Source organism: Gymnodraco acuticeps, unplaced genomic scaffold (genome assembly GCF_902827175.1).
Source record: "Gymnodraco acuticeps unplaced genomic scaffold, fGymAcu1.1, whole genome shotgun sequence".
In the NCBI taxonomy this organism is placed as follows: domain Eukaryota; kingdom Metazoa; phylum Chordata; class Actinopteri; order Perciformes; family Bathydraconidae; genus Gymnodraco; species Gymnodraco acuticeps.
In genome coordinates, this window is record NW_022991471.1 from 129,159 (window position 1) to 150,498 (window position 21,340).

General features: G+C 43.0%; 2 protein-coding genes and 3 non-coding genes across 5 annotated transcripts in view; all 5 read left to right on the forward strand.

The window, feature by feature from the left end:
* g2e3 (G2/M-phase specific E3 ubiquitin protein ligase) overlaps positions 1–3,610 on the forward strand; it is a 23,322-nt gene extending 19,712 nt beyond the window's left edge. Inside the window, exon 9 of the mRNA XM_034196675.1 lies at positions 3,592–3,610. Coding sequence (XP_034052566.1) covers positions 3,592–3,610 — 19 coding nt within the window. The remainder of the gene's footprint in view (positions 1–3,591) is intronic.
* Positions 3,611–6,378: 2,768 nt separating this feature from the next.
* LOC117533061 (60S ribosomal protein L3-like) lies at positions 6,379–11,844 on the forward strand (the record flags this gene model as incomplete). The annotated part of the gene is made up of 6 exons (XM_034196681.1): positions 6,379–6,406; positions 8,058–8,179; positions 8,356–8,469; positions 9,814–10,003; positions 10,374–10,533; positions 11,727–11,844. Coding segments are annotated over exons 2-6 (636 nt in total), but the record flags the coding sequence as incomplete, so codon positions are not given.
* On the forward strand, positions 6,700–6,829 carry LOC117533062. The gene has a single exon (XR_004567001.1). It is a non-coding gene; the product is annotated as a small nucleolar RNA SNORA54 (small nucleolar RNA).
* On the forward strand, positions 8,630–8,759 carry LOC117533063. The gene has a single exon (XR_004567002.1). It is a non-coding gene; the product is annotated as a small nucleolar RNA SNORA54 (small nucleolar RNA).
* Positions 11,845–12,182: 338 nt separating the features above from the next.
* Positions 12,183–12,274, forward strand: LOC117533064. Its single transcript, XR_004567003.1, has one exon. It is a non-coding gene; the product is annotated as a small nucleolar RNA U83B (small nucleolar RNA).
* The last annotated feature ends 9,066 nt before the right edge of the window (positions 12,275–21,340 follow it).

The window sequence follows — 21,340 nt, forward strand, 5'->3', positions numbered from 1 at the left end:
ATATTTAATATATATATTATATATATAATATTATATATAATATATTATTATAATAATATATATAGCACTCTATTCAATATAATTCTTGCATAGAGTATATTCAGGCACAAGCTTAGGGTCTGTTTTGCCTCATGTTCATCTTCATTTTGCACAAGCTGGGAATTATTTGTGGTAATGTGGTGTCTCAATGAAATGTTTACAAAGCTTTAGTGTGATGGGCAGCTTGGTCTTGTTGAGATCATAGTATCAAGTGAATACTTAAAACGAAAGTTAATTATAAATCAAATATGATCAATCATATTCTTGTGTAAACCCATAATGAAAATGCTTCTTGATGGTTTTTGAATATGTATGTATGCTTACAATTTTATCTGTTGCTGTTTGATAACTTTGCGTTTTAAAAAGAGGGTGTTGAGATCTTCATAGTATGTTGAATACTTAAAACGAAAGTTAGTTATAATCAATTATATTCTTGTACAACCCACAATGAAAATGCTTCATATTTTAGGTTTTTCTATATTTACAGTATAAACAAAACCAAGTGGTTTGTTAAGTTGAGTGTAAGACCTATAATGATTTATGGGTGTCAGTGATAAGAGAGTAGGCAGTTTCTTCCCTCTCCTCTCACAGCAGTACACAGGGAGGGGGGCTCCGGACTTAAGGATAAATACATTGAGGCATCAAAAAGGAGGTTATGTCATAGCCATAGAATATGTCTGGTCATGTCCTTTTTTACACAAACATGGGAAGGTGTGTCTTATGCCATAGCCAATAGAATATGTCCAGTCTTGTACAATCAAAGGAATTATTTCTACACCTTTTTAAAAATATCAATACATTTAGTAAATAATATTGATGCATTATTTAGTGGGAATGCTGATGACAGCATTCCCACTAAATGTTGTTCTACGCACGAAAAGTTTATTCTGCCGGAATTTTGCAGCTCTTCTCCTCTTGCACTGAACATCGCAGACACTCTGTTCAAACATCGAAACGTTCAGCTCAGTCGGGAATCGATGGCTATTACTTTTCTCATTCATAACTTTCATAATTCCAGAGATACATCCCATAATTCATCACATTTTTAACATTGAAGTCAATGGAGAAACTCTTCAGACTTGAAAAATCTTCATGCGACTTCAAATGCTAACTGTTCCTTCATACTTTCACTCAGAAACCTCATTCCAACTTTAAAATGTTACACATCTTTCTGACATTATTCGTGTAAAACAACTTTTAAATCTGATTCTTACTTTTAGAGATATTAAACATTGTTCAGACCTTGTTAAAGAGGTTTTCTTCAAATTTTAACATTAAGAGTGAGTGGAGGACAGCTTGAAATGTGCCTTCATATTTTCTTTTAAAACTGCCATAATTCCCAAACCCTACATTCCAGAGACATAATTTCTCATGACAAACGTAGGAAAACATCTCGTAGCTTGAAAAATGACAAATTAAGCAAAAATAATTAAACAAAATGCCTCTTGAGGGCATGAAGTGACAACAACGTTCAACATGCCTTCATTGAAGCCCATTGTAATTTCAGGCTGATATTTCCTTACGGCAGCAGCCGCACACCTTTAGTTAAACTGCCAAAAAGGCCACATTATTAACCCGAAACTACACAAAAATTACACTTCAGATACTCAACTTCCTTGACATGCTTCACGTTTTGAAATTTCACAGATATCTGTTACGGTTCTTCCACAAAACGTTCACATGTAAGAGGTTCATCTCTCATTCAGAACAATGGAAACCTGTGATCTCTACAGAGCTCGTTAGCTCAACTATAAACACCTGTGCAATGGAACACGATGCTGACGTGCTCAGAGCAGCAGCCTCCAGGTAGCAGTGTGCTGACAGTCCAGCCGTGAAGACATCTACGGGACAGTTTGGAGATTTCTTCAAATGCCGTTGCCATGGCAACATAATGCTCGCCTTGAAACACGGTTTTCTCATAACTTCAGTGAAAATACTCCAAACAGCGCAGAACTTCACAGGTTTGGTAACGATGCAGCCATCAACGCATCTAAGCGTAGTATGGGGTGTCATTAAATGCCGTTGCCATGGCGACAGACCACTCGCCATGAAACACGATGTGGCTGTAAGTCCAATCGACACGGTCCAATCGTCCCCCAATCTTCACTTGTATATCACCGGTCCATGCCTCAACAGCTCTATGCCAAATCTGAGATCTCACCATATGCCGTTTCCATGGAAACGCATCCCTCGCCATAAAACATGATGTTGCTATAACTCCTATGAAAATTGTCAAAAAGTGCTCAAACTTCACGTGTGCCAACAGTCCAGCCGTGAAGACATCTACGGGACAGTTTTGAGATTTCTTCAAATGCCGTTGCCATGGCAACATAATGCTCGCCTTGAAACACGGTTTTCTCATAACTTCAGTGAAAATACTCCAAACAGCGCAGAACTTCACAGGTTTGGTAACGATGCAGCCATCAACGCATCTAAGCGTATTATGGGGTGTCATTAAATGCCGTTGCCAAGGAGACAGATCATTCGCCATCAAGTTAGTTCAGAAGTTTGCAGTTCAAATATTCTGCTGCTTTTCCAAGCCTTTTTACTTTATTTTCTTCTCTCATCACACATTCAAGCCCCCTGTGTTCATGTATCATCATCTAAGTTATAGAAAAGTGCTGAATGTTTCAAATGTAGCTTAGTAGTCATTTAGCATTCAGGGTACAAGGCTTTGCTGGTGCGACATTAAGAAAGTCAAAAGAGTCAGTCTGGATTGCAGAGGTTTTTTACACGAGGCACATCATTTCTCTTTATTCTGAGAAACATCATCTAATTTTAAAGATTATTTTGTTAAACCTATTCAGCAATTGTTGGTCAGCAAGATCTCCTAAATCAGAGCTGCGGTCTGTTCCTATTCAGTGTCATAGAAAGGCCTTGTGGCAGTCATTTGACTATTCCCCTGTACATTATGCCCACACATCAAAACACATCTCTGCTCACTCTTATCAGAGCATTCGTATTGTACTATCTTCCTGATTCTATTGTATATAGTTTATATTTGTGTTCAAGTGCCATGTTTTGAGCTTTATAAAGTGTGTGGTTTGGAGCTACATGCTGTAATGTAAAAGTACCTGTTGTGCATTGTGGCCACTGGAGGGCAGCAGAGGAGCAAGTCAGTGCGACGATCAGTTGAGAATGAAAAGAAACACGAGACACAAAGCAACAAGTCTCCCTGCCTGAAATGAATACATTATGTTTTATACGATATATCCACACAAGCTTATGGTCTGTTTTGCCTAATGTTCATCTTCATTTTGCACAAGCTGGGAATTATTATGTGGTGTCTCAATGAAATGTTTACAAAGCTTTAGTGTGACGGGCAGCTTGGTCTTCACGTGCTAGGAAGCGTTTTAAAAACAGACCATTATCCCTCCCGACCAACGTCTTCTGGAGATTGTAAAGAACATTTGTTTTGGTCTGGCAATGTTTAGCACTGCCAACATTTGATTTAATATCATTTACTCCTTGTCAAAAATGTAGAGAAGGTTTAGTGCGACATCTCCAGGTGAGCAGGTAGTCTGTTTCTGCTTAAGGTGTGGTTGTGTTTAGTGTTGTCAAGTTCAGTTGACCAATCATATATTAGGCCAACAGTGAAAACACCCTCTCTGATGCATATGTGGTAACTGTGGCTGGGGTCCCCTTTAAAGAGCTGACAACACCAACTCCTGCTGAGGGGATGGAGGAACCTGTGGACCCTCAATCTAAATCCAAAGTTGTTTTGCAGATGTTGGGGCTTCCCTTCACGAGGACAATAACAGAGGCATTCATGAGCAAATAGAAAGCAGCTTTATTTCACAAGTATACATGTTCAAATGTCAATGTTCAGCAGCTGCCAACGGGTAAAAGGGTGAACATACTTTACACCATTACATGGTGGGTTTCCCCTCCTCAGATGGGCAGGTCTGGTCCACTAGGTCACAATGCCTGCTAACTGTGAGTGACACAAACAGAACTACTCAAAAAAACTCAAAGCACAACTTCTACCAAATGATTACAGTGAGAGTTAGTTTCCTCACCCTTTGAAAGTGTCACACCGTGCAGTCCCTACACTGAAAGCAGACAAAGTTCCCCCAGAGGGAGAGGAGAGGAACCTGCAACACAAACACTTAGTCAATTATATTGCCCACAATCTGCACACAAGAAAACTATTGACAGAAACTAAAACTAAAAAAGCACTAGAGGACAGTAGTCTTTAAAAAAAAAAAACGCAACATAATAGTTGCCAGCTCCAACACCAATTCAATATAACATTAAAAGAAGGTTAAAATCCAGGCTTTCTTTGACAGAGTAATAGATCCTCCTGGCTCCATCCAGGAGGGGGGAAACGCTCATACTCAGCTCTATGGATTAAACACAAAAACAGATGTTATAAAGAATAATAAAAGCTAGAAGAAAGTGAACAAATGTCCATAGCCAGTTTCCCGGGTTGCTCGGCTGGTTATGAGCACTGCTACACTCTGCAAAACACGTACAAGTTGCTTAAAAACGATTACAACTTTGAGTAAAGCACCATATTAAAAACACATTGCTTGTAACAGATCAGGTCTTGTGCTTTGAATGTCTGAAGAGTTTCCCTCCATGATGGAAAAACGTATCTTGCCCTCGCCCTAATCAAATCCAAACTGAGACACTTCCATAGGTTCATTGAAAAGACCATAAAAACTTGTGATGTTAGGTATTGTGCCGAGGCTTCGGAGCGTGTGTCGAGTAATCCCCGAAGCTTTTTGTGAAGCATGTATCGAGGCTTGTATCGTTTTGGGCCAGTGACGTCATCGATGACAAACGAAGCCTCGCTGCCTGTCGATACCACGTGACTGCTTCTCTAAGCGATTCAGATCGGTTGAACCGTTGAACCATAACGCTCATAAGACCCATGGATGTATTCTTTCACACACAGTGACGTCACGAGCTACCCACAATGCAATACGCGCCATATATATATAAATACGCCATTTTCATGGAGGTGCAAATGTCCTGGAAGTGCAAATATAAACAGCTAGCTAACGTAGCAAGGCAGAGCGCACTAGGTTTTTTTTCTGAATTAACGACCAAAGAAATCGCTGCATGTCTTCGGATTACATCTCTGGACTTGAGGGGTGTGCTCTAGGTCGTTACCAGCGTAAACTAGAGCTGTGTGGGTTGTCGGATTGCCCTTACCTGCAGATGTATAAAAACGACCCTCGAAAGTGGCCTTCGTCGATTTTGGCTGCATCTACGTCTATCTTCTGGAAACACCAGGTGAATACCCCACTTGTCACAATAATATTATCATGCCATTGCATATATGTAGTATTTTAGAGTTGACTAGATATTGATTAAGGCAATAGACTATGATATTCAGTACAGGAAGCTTAGCAACACCTAGACGGTGTACGGCTAAACCCTTGGCCTGCTTGCACCTCGCATAAAACGGCAGATACCGGAAGTACGGTGTCGCCCTCGGCCCAATACCCGTATGTGTGTGTGAAAGAATAATAAGAACCATATTACCCCTCCTGTACCCAGGACCGGTGACACGATGGAATCAAGAGAGCTCAGACCCTCACTTATATAGAGGTCGGAACATGTCATAAGTAAATAGATACAAGTATAAATACATGTAGGAATAAAAACATCAATAAATAAATACAGGAATAAATATCTTGCAGTGTTTTCAGGGAGCTGTGTGCTGTGGCTCAGCTGGAAAGCAGTTGACTCATGACCGCAGGGTCCCTGGTTCAACGACTGAACAATACGTATTTTTTGTTGTTTATAAAAGCTACAGCTAAATGAGATAATGTAGTTAATAAATGTATTCTTTGATATGGTTTAGCCTTTCTCAGGCTACAACATGGTTAAGTTTACGAATATTATTAAGGAATACAAATCCCTCTTTGCAATGTTTACCAGCCTCCTTAGGCTTTTCAATCACAATAATTAAACTGGAATAAATACAATATTGTTAACATGAAAATATGATTTTATGTTCGTTGTTCAGAGTTATTCTAAGGCTTTACTCAATGGGAACTCGGTATGAGATAGAGCACACTGTTGAGATGTCCAATCTGCCTGTTTTACACACTTTGACCAACAGGGGGTTTGTGTTCAGATGAAGCCCATGATGAAGCCTCATGAGATGAAGCCTTTTGCGAACCAATTGGCTGGAAAGCTTCAAAGCTTCATAAGGCTTCATCTCACCATCACTACATAAAACCAACTTAACTGCCGGCAAACTTTTATAACTTACATTCTACCGGACACCGGTCATGTGATCACGTCACGTGACAATGACGTCACATTCCCCACACATATATAAAGAAGCAGCCTGTCATTACTTGAAGCAAGCATCACGTTGGCCTCTTTCAATCGGAGTGGACACAAGATGGTGAGTTTACCTTCCTGCTTCGTGCGCTCTGAATAGGAATATGTTACACATCTTAAGCATCCGTTGTTTTAATTAAGTTTAGGAACATTGGATTACTTTTATGCAACATGTATACCAATAGAATGGATATATTTGTTTTCATTGTTTCAGTATTTACACTTACACCGGCTGCTTTCAAAATGGCAGTCAATAAAGGCCGCTACTTTATTTATACTTGAGTTATTCCCTTTTTAAACGACATATTCTACAATAATCCTGACGGATGTCAAATCTGGTTTCAATGGATCTTTTCTCCGCACTGTTCGTAACCTGGCTCTTCTTCAGTAGAGCTGTTGGTTCCATTCCAGTGCTATAGAGACCCCATTGAGGCAGGGGAGCAGTGGCTGTCTGTGCTTGCTCCCTGTTCACTCTCTGGAGACATCTGAATCTGAGCCCAATTGTATTTATTAAGTTTAAGAACATTGGTTTTCTTTTACGAAAAATGTATGCCAATAGCATGTATACATATTCGTGTTAAACTGTTTCCGCGTCTTCCTTTTGGTGTCCGACAAGCGTGCACATGTTAAGCTAGCCATGCTAACAGTGTGGTTAACTTTAATTACATTGACCTGTTGGAAGCAGAATATGTGACTCACTTTACTTGCTTTTTTAGGGTGGATTTGTCCACTATGGAGATGTGACCAATGAAGCGTCCTTGGGTTTCGTGAAAGGCGCTATATACATTATTATTATCATGGTCAGTGGCGGCGCCAGAGTATTTGTGTTGGGTCATCTATGGTAGGGCTAACCCATACAGTGGTGGGGCTCAAGTCAGTATTTGTAATGTAATTACATACACGCTATATCGCACCCCTTGACAGTGAAACGCCACGCGTGAGGCTTTTATTAGTCTCCTTTTATCAGCTAAATTACATCGAGAGCAACAGGTGTGAGTTAAACAATACAATAACCTATTCTGCTAATTCCACGTTTTACAACATGCTACGCAGCGGCAGAAACAAGAAAAGTTGGCATATAGAATTGGGAGAGTGAGAGAGAGACACAGGTAAACAGAGAGAGACACAGCACACAACAGGTGGCCTGTGTCTCTATTGTCATACAAAACACTTTTTCAAATGACCCATTATTACAAAATATATTCAAAATTCACTCTTCAGGTGGGTCGTGTGACTCTGGCACCTGTTCGACTTGTACCTCAATGCGAGGGCGTTTAAGAACAAATCTATCCATCCGAAATATACAATTAATCCTAGAAGTTCTGCTGTCTGTCTGCAATTTACTCGGCGCGAGTTTGGGGACTTTTCACTGTGAACGTGACGCATCAGTAATGTATGACGCAGCAGACCCAACGTTTCGTTGCTCTGATTGGCTGTAGTTCTGTTCAAATTGCATTCGGAGGCATTTTGATCTGACCGCAGTCGCGCTGATATTATAAAGCGAGAGAATTTCCACACCTTTAGTGTATAATACTCCCCCACTACTTAGACTATTCCTTGCACCCCTCTAGCATAAGCCCGAATGGTCTCAACCATATTGCATCAGTAACGTGCACTTGTTGTTACAGCAGGATCAGTTTGTGTGTTGTGGACACGACCAGTAGATTTTCGCAATCCGTGTTCTCAACATGCTTACTTTAACATCATCTTTCAAGGTGGGGCTAAGCCATTTCTTGGTTTGGCTGTATCCTACCCCAGCCATACCCTGGCGCCGCCACTGATCATGGTTAAAGGCTGTGTTGTGGGAGTCAAGAAGAGGGTGCTGACTCAGCGCAAGGTAAGGACAAATTGCAATGCTTCATATAAAACACGTTTGACTGTTGAGTGCCCCTGGTATAATTTAACTTGCTGAGGTGGGAGTCAATTATTCTAAAGAATATCTTAAAATAAAATCACTGACTTAGTTCCCAACACAAGTGTTAAACTCTGTATCTTTTTATTTTGTATTCCCAGTCTCTGCTTGTGCAGACCAACCGTCGTGCCATGGAGAAGATCGACCTGAAGTTCATCTACACCACTTCCAAGTTTGGCCGCTTCCAGAGCGTGAAGGAGAAGAAGGCGTTAGTGGTAAGAGTTTGTACTGAAAGCTGTACAAAAGCATACCTTTGCATCACATTTATTTTCTTAGTCTCTAAGACCTTTATACTTATTTGTATGCACATTTTGCCAGCATACCATTTAAGAAGTCTTAATATCAATTAAGAATTTGGAAGCAATTTTATTTTCTCCGCACTGTTCGTAACCTGGCTCTTCTTCAGTAGAGCTGTTGGTTCCATTCCAGTGCTATAGAGACCCCATTGAGGCAGGGGAGCAGTGGCTGTCTGTGCTTGCTCCCTGTTCACTCTCTGGAGACATCTGGCTGCTCTGAGCCCACACATGGACTACATGTGCATCATTCTAAAGTATAGCCAAACAATTGATGGTCTCTTTCTTTGACCACTCAAGAAGGACCGTATCACCATCTTCAGCTCCAGCATAGCAGTGATCAGCAGGAGCAGCTTGGAGTCCACTTCATGCAGTAGCTGTGTCCACAGGGAATCGCCACCGGATCCTTCAGTAGCTCCAGACGGATCGGACAAGAGAAGGTTTCCCGGTCTAGAATGGATATATTTGTTTTAGTATTATTAGAGTATTCGTTGTTCCCGCGTCCCAGGAGAGAAGCTTAAAAGGTAAGAGACAATGGAGTCTCTGAGAAAGGTCAAATTGGTTACTTTAATTAAATGGCGTGGTAATGTAACAAACAGAAGGTAGTCGGGAGAGAGAGGCTGCAGCTCCCTCTCGCAGTCCGGGCCGTGGAAAAGAGAGCGAGACCCGTTAGTTCCTCCCGCTTGGATCTCCCCCTCGCTCCTCCTCTCTGGGGGCTGTGACGTAATCTTCCGCCCTCCTTTCACCAATGTCCGATATCGAGTAAAACAGGATTTAGACGTAGTGTCTTCATTGTATAACTCCACATGCCTCTTCTCCGCATACTGTCGTTCATGACTTTTTATTCCATGCATTTTAACGGCTGCAATCGTTTGTAACACAATGCCGGTAGCCAAGCTTACTGTTGCTATTTCAGAATAGCTTTTCAAAATAAACTTTAGCATCAACGTTAGCCACAGGCGAATGCTAGCTGGAAATGTTTTCACAATAAAACAGTTTTAAGATTACTGTATGTTGAAACTACATTACATCATTAAACATTGATTTCAATTTCTTACAGCAGTTAACTTTAATTACATTGACCTGTATTCTAACGCAGATTTTAAACTTGTCCAGTTATTAGAACGGATTTCTACTTGCTTGCGTTATTCCAAATACGACCATGCTGTATTTCAGACCCTCTATGCTTAATGTTGATCTAGGCCGCACTTATACACAGTTAGCTCTTCGGATGAACCGGCTAACTTGACTCTTTGCTCCCTCCAGTCTCACCGTAAATGTTCGGCTCCCCGCCACGTGTCCCTGGGCTTCTTGCCCCGCAAGAGGAGTCGTCATCGTGGTAAGGCGAAGAGCTTCCCCGAGGATGACCCCACCAAGCCCGTGCACCTGACCGCCTTCCTGGGCTACAAGGCCGGCATGACCCACATCGTCCGCGAGGTCGACCGACCTGGCTCAAGTGAGTGGACTGAGTTTAATTTTAAATGAATTTGCAACTAACTATTATAGATCAATTGTTTGGGCGAAAACAGCCCAGTTTCTGAAAAACAATTGAGATGTCTGTCAGTCCAAAGATTCAGCTGTGATGTAGAAATGGACATTTCCTAATGGAATAGGAGAAAAAAAGCTTTCTGCCCATTGCATAAAATACTCTACTGTGATGACCTCAATACTGCCTGTGATGATCCCCTCGACGGGCGGACATAATGGGTCTTATACCCCTTGCTGAATGTCGAGCACTGAGCGCAGTCTATACCATATCATAAATACTACAGCTGTCATAAGTCGAGGAAAGTTCTTCATATCTAAACTATTGTTTTCTATTGCAGAGGTGAACAAGAAGGAAGTGGTTGAGGCTGTGACCATTCTTGAGACCCCTCCCTTGATTATTGTTGGTTACATCAGCACACCCCTTGGCCTGCGTTCCTTCAAGACTATCTTCGCTGAGCACCTCAGTGAAGAGTGCAAGCGTCGATTCTACAGGAACTGGTGAGTTGCTACAATACATTTAAATGCCTCATTGAAGCAGTTAGTTGCCCAGTGAAAATGATAGACCTGTGTTTTCACTGAGTGAGTCAAACATTGCGGTGCCTCCTGTGGCAGCTCCGCTCAGGTGACATGTGCCCTGATGAGCTCCGGGCTCCTCTGGCCAGTGGAAAGTGCTTCTTAGAAACTGTGCCATGAGCTGAAATCCTTATTGGCTGAGAATGCACCCCTTTCCACATGGATTGGGATGGCAAGCAGCTATGCACTGTGTTCTTCCGCTGGCCCTCTTGGGTTGTGAAGAACCTGTGCCAACCTCTGTGTCTCCTCCTGTGGGGTCTCAGGTACAAGTCCAAGAAGAAGGCCGTCACCAAATACTGCAAGAAATGGCAGGATGATGGGGGCAAGAAGCAGCTGGAGAAGGACTTTGGTTCAGTGTTTCCCATACATTGATTTATTTTTTGGTGGTGGTCTAATGGATAGTGAGGTGGGCTGATGATCGGAAGGTTGCGAGTTCAAATCCTGCCTGGAACACCACTTGCCCTTGAGTAAGGCACTTACTCCAGGGAGAATGTCCCTGTAATTGGTCATTGTAAGTCGCTTTGGAATAAGGCGTCTGCTAAATTGTAAATGATATTTTTGTGAGAATAAACCCCACAGATCCTCAACTCCGGTGTGTCTCACTCATTAACAACGCAACACAGAGCAACAAGAACGTTGTCTGCTACAGTAGCCATGAACTCACATGTATTTTGTTATTTGAGGGGGGGGGGGGGTGGATGCGTGGGCCACCCGAATAGGTTAAGGGGCCTTTGGCTTTTCTTTTTTTGTGCGGTGCCCCACAAATAGAATCAAATTCTGTGGGAAACACTGGTTCCATGAAGAAGTACTGCCAGGTTATCCGCATTGTTGCGACCTGGCTCAAAAGAGACACAACATGTCAACGGGTAGAAAAAGGTGTTTATTTGCACAAACAATTCAAATGAAGTACTGTGTACACTCATCAGAGCCTGCAGGAGAGAGACAAGCAGAGGCTCTAAATAGCTGCAGGACACCTGACCCAGGTGCCCTGAGTTACTGCAATCACTGGAGCCAATGCAGCACAGACAGAACAGCCACACCCTTAAGACGGCCCCAAAGGGGTCCACGACAACCCAACATCCTTCTTCTTAACTCCAGCTTTTTACTTTCCGTCTTAGGACTGGAGGACGCTCCTCCTCCGCCGCTGTCTTCAAACTCCTGCCTTGCGATTTCGTACTGCTTCTTCGCCTCCACTGCCTTTATGTCCCACTCCTCCTTGGGTTGGCTGGCATTGAGCCACAGCATGTAGGTGCTCATTGCACACACAGGTTAGTAAAGCTCATGATTACAATGAGGTGTTCATTTTCCTGCTTGTTGGCCTGTCACCATAAATGCATTTTTTGGACAATGTACTGTCCCAGAAATGACTGGATTAAACGTCATTATCATTTTAAGACCTATTTGTTTTCCACTTTAATACAATGGCATAATAAAACAATTTTTTAAAGACTTTACTTTCTCAAGAATTGTGGTATAATGCAAATCTAAAATATAGGAATCCCCCAATATTGGGCCAAAATGAAAGGTCGATATTGCACGATAAATCCAAGTAATTGTGACGGGCCGACCTGCTTGTCTGTCAGTGATGAGACCACGGATGATTGCACCAGGCATGGTGCCCGATACACATGAGGATACCTTCCAGCTGCCTTCCTTCTGAGACTACAAAGATGTTTCACTTGACATGGAATTATGAATTCCCCCGTTCTGACGTGCATTTTATTTGTTCTGTTTAGATGCGCCTGCTGCCCATTGCGCAGAAGAAGTCTCATCTGATGGAGCTGCAGCTGAACGGAGGCAGCATCTCTGACAAGGTGGACTGGGCCCGTGAGAAGCTGGAACAGGCCGTGCCTGTTAACAACGTCTTCACCCAGGACGAGATGATCGATGTTATTGGCATCACCAAGGGTGTCACCAGCCGTTGGCACACAAAGAAGCTTCCTCGCAAGACCATCGTGGTCAGCGTAAGTGTTACGTTCCCTTCTAAATCTAGGGGGGTACAAAGGGAAGTAACCACACACAAGGATGACCAAGCACGACAAAAAAAGGAGAGAAAACCGATCTCTTAGTAACGCACCAGTCGTTTAATGACCAAAAAAGAAACACGGGCTCACCAGCCAATTTGCACAGAATTATACAGCATCGATTATAGCACGGAGCTCCCCTCCTATCAAATGGCAACACACAGGTCTGCACACATGCAGCCAGAGGAGGAAAAACGGAGAGCCCACTGCAGTCTTCCTCCGGGCCTATATGGAGGCCCTGATTAGGAATTCGGAGCACCTGGGGAGAGGCTGCACCTGGGGACAATCAGGCTGCACCTGGGGACAATCAGGCTGCACCTGGGGGGAATCAGAGGGCGAGAGAGAGAAACACACATACACGACCACACAAACACTACGGCACGTAACACTTCCCCCCCATAAAACCAAACCAGTGTTTGGTCACAGTTACCAACAACACTCATTACATATTTCACAAGCATGCTTGGAAGCTGCCACCTGCTGCTTCCAAGCTACACACTCCGCCACTAAATGACCAGGGTCAAGACAATAAACACAATCGCTTAGTGTCGGGACCTGGGAGAGAAACAGAATGAGCACGTGTGACACGTCTGTTACGAGCCCTACAGTGAGGATATTTGCCCTGAGGATACACCTTACGCCCGGCTATATCATTACCCATTATGACATCCACACCGTCGACAGGACATTTGGGGAGCACAGCAACTGGAAAGTAACCAGTAGCCAGTTCAGACTGGACATGGACATTGTGAAGAGGTACAGGCACAAAACCATTTCAATACCTCTTACCACCATATTCGCATCACAGGCAGACTCATTACTCAAGGGCAGGGCACTCGCAAGAATGAACGACTGTGAGCCACCACTGTCTCGTAACATAGTAACCTGCCGCTGATCCTCCACCTTCCCTGACAGAAAGACAAAAGCAGTGGAGATGAACGGTTTAAAACACTCATCAGGGCCCATTTTAACAGTGGCCTGCCTACTAGGACACTCTGTTTTAATCAAGCCCACCCCTTTTGGGTGCTTGTCACCTGTTGCCCGCTCTCGCTTCCAAGCTGCACAGTCTGCTATCACATGACCTGGGTCAAGACAAAAATAACAAGCTCTGTCTATCCTGGGACCTAACAATGGAACTCTGGCACAGGGAACATAATTGTCAGGAGCTCTATTATAAGTGTCCCGCTGAGGAGGATCACGCTGAAAGAAAACGCTCTTGTGTATCAGCGCAAACTCGTCTGCCAGAGTGGCCGCCTGCTGAAGGGTAGTCACTTTCTACTCATTCAGATAGACTACCGTACGCTCCGGTACACAGTTTTTAAACTCCTCCAACATCATCAGCTCACACACTGAAGCAATGTCATCCGCTTTACACGCTCTACACCACCTGTCAAAGAGGGCTTTCTTCTCCCTCGCGAAGTCCACGTACGTTTGGCCAGAAGCTTTCTTCATGCCGCGAAAACGCTGCCTGTAGGCCTCAGGCACAAGCTCATATGCCCTGAGAATAGCACCTTTAACCTTCTCATACACCAAACTATCCTCGACTGAAAGAGAAGAGCAAGCCTCTTGAGCCTTGCCGACTAGCTTGCACTGTAAAAGAATAGCCCACACATCTTCTGGCCAGTGCAGAGCAGCAGCAATGCGCTCAAATGCACCAAAATAGACATCGACCTCTGATTCACGAAACACAGGGACCAAAGAAATATGCCTGCTCACGTCAAAGGAAGCAGCAGGACCAGAAGGTGTAACTGCAGGATCACCCACCACAGCTGCTTGGAGCTCTAGCTGACGCATCCGGACAGCAGTGTCTGCCTCCAGCTCCTGCTTCCTGATCTCCAGCTCCTGCTTCCTGATCTCCAGCTCCTGCTTCCTGATCTCCAGCTCCTGCTTCCTGATCTCCAGCTCCCTCCTGAGCTGAAAATCTCTATCTCGCTCCTCCCTCTCACACTGGAGACGAGCCATACGCACTTTTACCCTAGCATCTAATTTAGACCCCCGTAGGTGAGGATCCTGCCGAGAACGAGCCAAATTGAGGTGTGGTGAAAAGTTTTGCCCGTTCCGTAGCACTCTGAACACCAGGAGTAACACCAATGCGGCCTCCACCCTGAGATACTGCTGCTACAGCCCCGGCCACCGCGCCAGGAGATTCCACTGAAGTAGGCCGACTCAAAACCCCCTGTTCAACTAGTCCAGTTATCAAAGTAGCCTTTAGTTCACTTTTAACAAGAGCAGAGGAGACAGAAACGTGATAATGTTCAGCAACTAACCGCAAATCAACCTTCCTACAGCAGTCTAGCTGACCCACAGTAGGACTGGCCACAAACTGCTCCCAAACAAAAGCCATCCTTAGCAACGGCTACTTATAAATATATTTATGATTACAATTTTTTTTTTTTTTTAAACTTCCCCAGATCCTGCCTACCAAACTTACCTAACTATCTTCTGGGGCGTGCCGGGCTCGAGGCGACTTTAAAGGCAAACATCAGCGGCCGAAACCCTGAATCGCCTGCCCCCAACAGGGAATAAATCCCCACCCAGGATTACCCCGAAAATAAAAAAGGCAAAATAAAAAGAGTGCCTGAAGGAAGGACTGATTCAGCCCAGCGAGACACTCCCCTGTCTAAACTGAGGAAGTCAATGCTACCAAACACAATATCAACACTAAACCACAAACAACTACTCACTATTTTTCTGAAAGATTGGACGAGCCCCCATGTTACGTTCCCTTCTAAATCTAGGGGGGTACAAAGGGAAGTAACCACACACAAGGATGACCAAGCACGACAAAAAAAGGAGAGAAAACCGATCTCTTAGTAACGCACCAGTCGTTTAATGACCAAAAAAGAAACACGGGCTCACCAGCCAATTTGCACAGAATTATACAGCATCGATTATAGCACGGAGCTCCCCTCCTATCAAATGGCAACACACAGGTCTGCACACATGCAGCCAGAGGAGGAAAAACGGAGAGCCCACTGCAGTCTTCCTCCGGGCCTATATGGAGGCCCTGATTAGGAATTCGGAGCACCTGGGGAGAGGCTGCACCTGGGGACAATCAGGCTGCACCTGCGGAATCAGAGGGAGAGAGAGAGAAACACACATACACGACCACACAAACACTACGGCACGTAACAGTAAGGTTGCCTGTATTGGTGCCTGGCATCCTTCCCGTGTTGCCTTCTCTGTGGCCCGTGCTGGTCAGAAGGGTTACCACCACCGCTAGGGATGCATATCGTTGACTTTTTTACGATACCGATACCACTGAACGATACGATACGATACATATCGTGATACTTTGAAAATGTATCATCCCACAATTAGTCCCATGAAGCGCTTTACGATATAGTGAACATGTCAAATGAATATTCAATTGTGGGATGTTACGGTTGCTGTTTGTCTGCTCCTTAATCTGTCTGGGATTGTTTGCAGCTGTGTGCGTGTGATTATGCAAATGAGCTGTGTGGTAGCCCCAACATCATTGGCTGCCCATCTCCTGGTCCGCCTCTGAAGATGGTGATTGGATCGACGTCGTCCAATCGCAGCGCACAGCCGGCGCACACCTGCTGGGGAGGAGTATAAAGGCTGCAGACTATCACCACTCTGGAGGCTCTGACATGTGGACAGACGCCTCTCGCTACTTGCTCTTATAGAATTCTGTTAACTGTGGTTAAACTTGTGTGATTAGTAGTGTCTAGAGTAGCTTAGTTATTGTTTAGAGTAGCTTAGGATTTTGTGACTGTTGCCTTTTAGTTTAGCTGTGTTTTGTATATATTTCCTGTGTTAGTCTGTACCACTTTTAAAGTGAGGTTTTGTTTCGTTCTTTATTTAGCATATCAGTATTTATTTTCCCTGTATGCCTTGACTCTTGAGTCCTCCCTTAGTTCGGTTATCTGTCAACCTGTGCCCTTTTGGCCCTTTTGTTTGTTTCAGGCTGCACGCCTTCCATTTTGTTTACCGCTGCTATTATAAATAAATCACTTATAATTATACCAATTCTACTCTGGTCGTGTCGTTTCCCTTTTGTTCCCCTAGCCAATTGGGAACGTAACATTGGACTTCTTGGACCTTTTAGTACTGAATAAAAAATATGAAGAAAACCGATTATGGAATATCTTTTATAACATCCGCCATCAGGTGTGAATAGCACATCTTGTCAATGCAAACAGACCGTTATAGCACCGTTATAATTAATGTTAAACCTGAGATTCGACTAGAGAACAAATACATAATAGAATAATGGTCATGAGATCTCGGCATTGCACAAACAAATCTCATCTTTAAAATCAACATTTACCTTCACTGGTGAGAGAAAACAAATCCCATCACAGTTCAAAGTATCGAAACCGGATCTGATTTCGGTACGGTATACCGTAGCCACCATTAACCGGTATTTTGGTAATACCGGATACCGGTATGCATCCCTAACCACCGCACAGATCTACAAGATTGGCCTGGGCTTCCACACCAAGGATGGCAAGCTGGTGAAGAACAATGCTTCCACAGAGTATGATCTGTCAAACAAGAGCATCAACCCTCTGGTGAGTGACAGTCATGGGAATTGTCCTGTTGAAGTCCTCTTGCCTGGAAGCAGAAGATGTGACTCACTTTATTTATAGTTAAGTCATTCCCTTTTTAAAAAGACCTATTCTACAATAATCCTGATGTCAAATCTGGTTTGAATGTATTTCCCGGGGAAACCCTCACAAGAAACACCGGCTGTTGTTATGCCTGCTGTGACGTTAAGCTGCCGCTTGTAATTATGCCTTTACAAGTTTAAAAGCTGTAATTATCATCTGAATTTGGCGAAACAAGTTTAATGTTCTAAAAACCAGGACTTTGTTTATTTGAAATCAGATAAAAACAAACTGTCACGGACCCTGCCGTGTTATCTATGATTACTATACGCTGTTCATTCATAATTTCAGCGGGAGGCGGCGCTGAGGAACAGCAGAGTGCGGGTTGACGGGGGTCTGTGTGGACACTCCCCTTATTGTGCGTCAGCAGAGGCTACAAGTGTCTTAGGTTCAAGTTAGACAACTAATGTCTGGGTTAGTGTTCATGACTTCATGTTTATGTCATCTTAATGGTTCATCTCAATGTCCACACATTTTCAGTGCTTTCCAATAGTTTTATTCCACTGTTAAATAACCTGTTCAATCCAAAGATGCCACTTGTAAAAAAAAAAAGAACATATCTTTGAACTGATATTTGTTTAGTGAGCTTATTAGAGGATGTTCCCTGAAAGATTGTAAAATGTCAATGAAGATGTCAGACTTAGTATATTAATAATTACATACAATACATGGAATGTGTGTCTGTGTTCCAAGTGAATCTGCGGCCACCCGGTGGCCAGTACACATTATGTGGCCCCACCACCATCCAAGTTGCCCATCCCTGTTCTAAAGTATAGCCAAACAATTGATGGTCTTTCTTTTTATCTCACAGGGACCACTCAAGAAGGACCGTATCACCAAGGAAGAGACTGCTTGAAGTCCTCTACCGTCTGTGCTGCTTTGACTGTCGCCATCATTCCTGTACTGCAGCTATTTAATAAAAAACAAACTCAAAGATTGTTTCATATCCTTCTTGTAAAACATTATACTGACAAAGATGTATAATAATAACTTATTGCAAAACACAAGATGTGTATGTACACTGAACAAAAATATAAATGCAACACTTTTGTTTTTGCTCCCATTTTTCATGAGATGAACTCAAAGATCTAGAACATTTTCTGTATCCTCCTGGGACCCAGCCAATTGAAAAAGTCCACTGTAGTGGGCATTTTGTTAACATGCATCTCCTTTTACTCTTTTGAGCTACTCTCAATCCCTGATGTGCTGTACATCCTGGTCTTTCCAGTGATGTCACTGGTTAAAATTGCATGCTGGGAAGTTCCTCTTTCTTTTCATCCAAAATGGCTGGCATACAAAAAACAAAATTGTATAGAAGTAGGAGGAGAAGTCAAATATTGTTGAATAATTGTAATTTTTACCATGAAAATCATATATGTTTATTAACATGTGAGGAACTATATAATTAGTTCTGAAAGCAATTAAATAATTCAAGTTTTCAAATAACAGCCCTTTTATAAATGTCCATTCTAGTGGACGTCAGGACCGTCTTCATGGGCTTTATGACTCAATATTGTTGCAGGAGACGGAACTGAAGCAGACATTTTCTGTACCAGAAAGTTCAGGGAGATTCAGATGTTGAGCTCTCAGATGATGAGAGAGATGAGGCTTTCACACCTGGGGTAGAAGAGGGTCAAGAAGAAGGGGGGGAAAGATGCAGGGGGCTCCATGAGCGCACAGATAGATACAGATAGGGACGAGCTGGAAAGACATGGCCCCCTGTGGGCCAAGAGTAGCACGTATGTCTTATTGTTGTTTTTATTTTAAGTGGAGCCATGAACAATGAGAATTGCCTCAGGAATGCAAGCTTTGTTTCTATGAGCAGGTCAAATGGAGACCACATCCATAAAACTAGTCAAGATGACCCTACAGCCCGTGCTGACTGGAGTCAATGAGGTACTGTCCCAGTACATTGACTACAAAGTCTTTGAAGATCTGGAAAGATTCACCAAAAAACAAGCTAGTTTTGTATTGACCAAATAAACAGCAATGTTCAGATCAATTACTTATTCATGTTTTAAATAAAGGTGAATGTATTATTGTATTAATATCACTCTATAACCATAATACGTTACATAGTCCATCTGTTAATTTTGGCTGTCTTTTCAAACTAATATGGCCCGACGTCCGCTACAGTGGACATACTGAAAACTCATCTCTTTTGACTCCACTTCGAGCGATAGAACTATTAACAAAGCACTTATATACTAATAAAGGACTGGCTTATCTAAAGCCAGTTGAGTAGCACTTGAAATGTTTTTGCTCTATGAAGCCTGATGTACTTATATGATTCTGTTTTCTTCAAGTTTGTATTTTGTTGGTCGAACGCACTTATTGTAAGTCGCTTTGGATAAAAGCGTCAGCTAAATGTAATACTGTAACATTTTAAAATAAAATAAAAGTCTAAATTGCAAGATGTCTTTTTAACCCTAAATAGGTAGGAAATCACAACAAAAAAAAGGAAATTGGAAGACACTTTTTTTCCTCGGTTCACAAAATAACCATTTCTCTCAAATATTGTTCACAAATCTGAAAGAATCTGTGATAGTGAGCACTTCTCCTTTGCCGAGATAATCCATCCCACCTCACAGGTGTGGCATATCAAGATGCTGATTAGACAGCATGATTATTGCACAGGTGTGCCTTAGGCTGGCCACAATAAAAGGCTCCAGAGGGAGAGGAGAGGAACCTGCAACACAAACACACGTCAATTATATTGCCCACAATCTGCACACAAGAAAACTATTGACAGAAACTAAAACTAAAAAAGCACTAGAGGACAGTAGTCTTTTTAAAAATCAAACGCAACATAATAGTTGCCAGCTCCAACACCAATTCAATATAACATTAAAAGAAGGTTAAAATCCAGGCTTTCTTTAACAGAGTAATAGATCCTCCTGGCTCCATCCAGGAGGGGAAACGCTCATACTCAGCTCTATGGATTAAACACAAAAACAGATGTTATAAAGAATAATAAAAGATAGAAGAAAGTGAACAAATGTCCATAGCTAGTTTCCCGGGTTGCTCGGCTGGTTATGAGCACTGCTACACTCTGCAAAACACGTACAAGTTGCTTAAAAACGATTACAACTTTGAGTAAAACACCATATTAAAAACACATTGCTTGTAACAGATCAGGTCTCGTGCTTTGAATGTCTGAAGAGTTTCCCTCCATGATGGGAAAACGTATCTTGCCCTCGCCCTAATCAAATCCAAACTGAGACACTTCCATAGGTTCATTGAAAAGACCATAAAACCACCTTAAACCCGCGAGTCCTACCTTGAGGGAGATAACGGCGCGCGCGTAGCAAAGATAAAGGTTTTCTGAAACTGCCGGCAAACTTTTATAACTTACATTCTACCGGTCACCGGTCATGTGATCACGTCACGTGACAATGACGTCATATTCCCACACATATATAAAGAAGCAGCCTGTCACTTGAAGCTTCACAATCGCCATCCCCCTATTGTCCAACGGTTCAGTGTAACTTTAACAGACAGAGACGGTGACATCATCATCATCATGCTGGTTTTCCTCTTCCTGTTGGGCCTGGCTCTGGGTGCTGTGTCTTCTTCAGATTACCCTCCAATGGAGCTACAACAAGACACCTGTCCAGGCCCGGTTCCAGAACAAAATGACTCAGGGTGCATCTGAGATTAGAGAGGGTGCAGTGGTAAAGTGCTATTTTTATAAGTGGGGAGTGGACCTAACACCCTCTAGGGGGGTCCTCACCTCCTCTAAGGAGGTCCGGGGGCATGCTCCCCCGGGAAGATTTGTTTTTAAATATTGAAGTTAAAAGCATCAATCTGGTGCACTTTGAGAGCAAAATGAAGAGATCTATGGATCTATGTGCTCTTTGCTTGATTCATGCTTTCCCAGTCCCTTATCACGTAGCCTATAAGAGCATGGCGCCAGTTGTTGTAGCCAGTTGTGGTGAAGGCATCTGACTTACTTAAACCGAAATGTCTACATGCATAGCAGAAGATGGCATCTTTTTTACATGAATATTCCAGCCAATCTCTGTTTTGAAACCATGAGCTGCAAAATGAGCGCCTCACCCCACTGTACAGGTG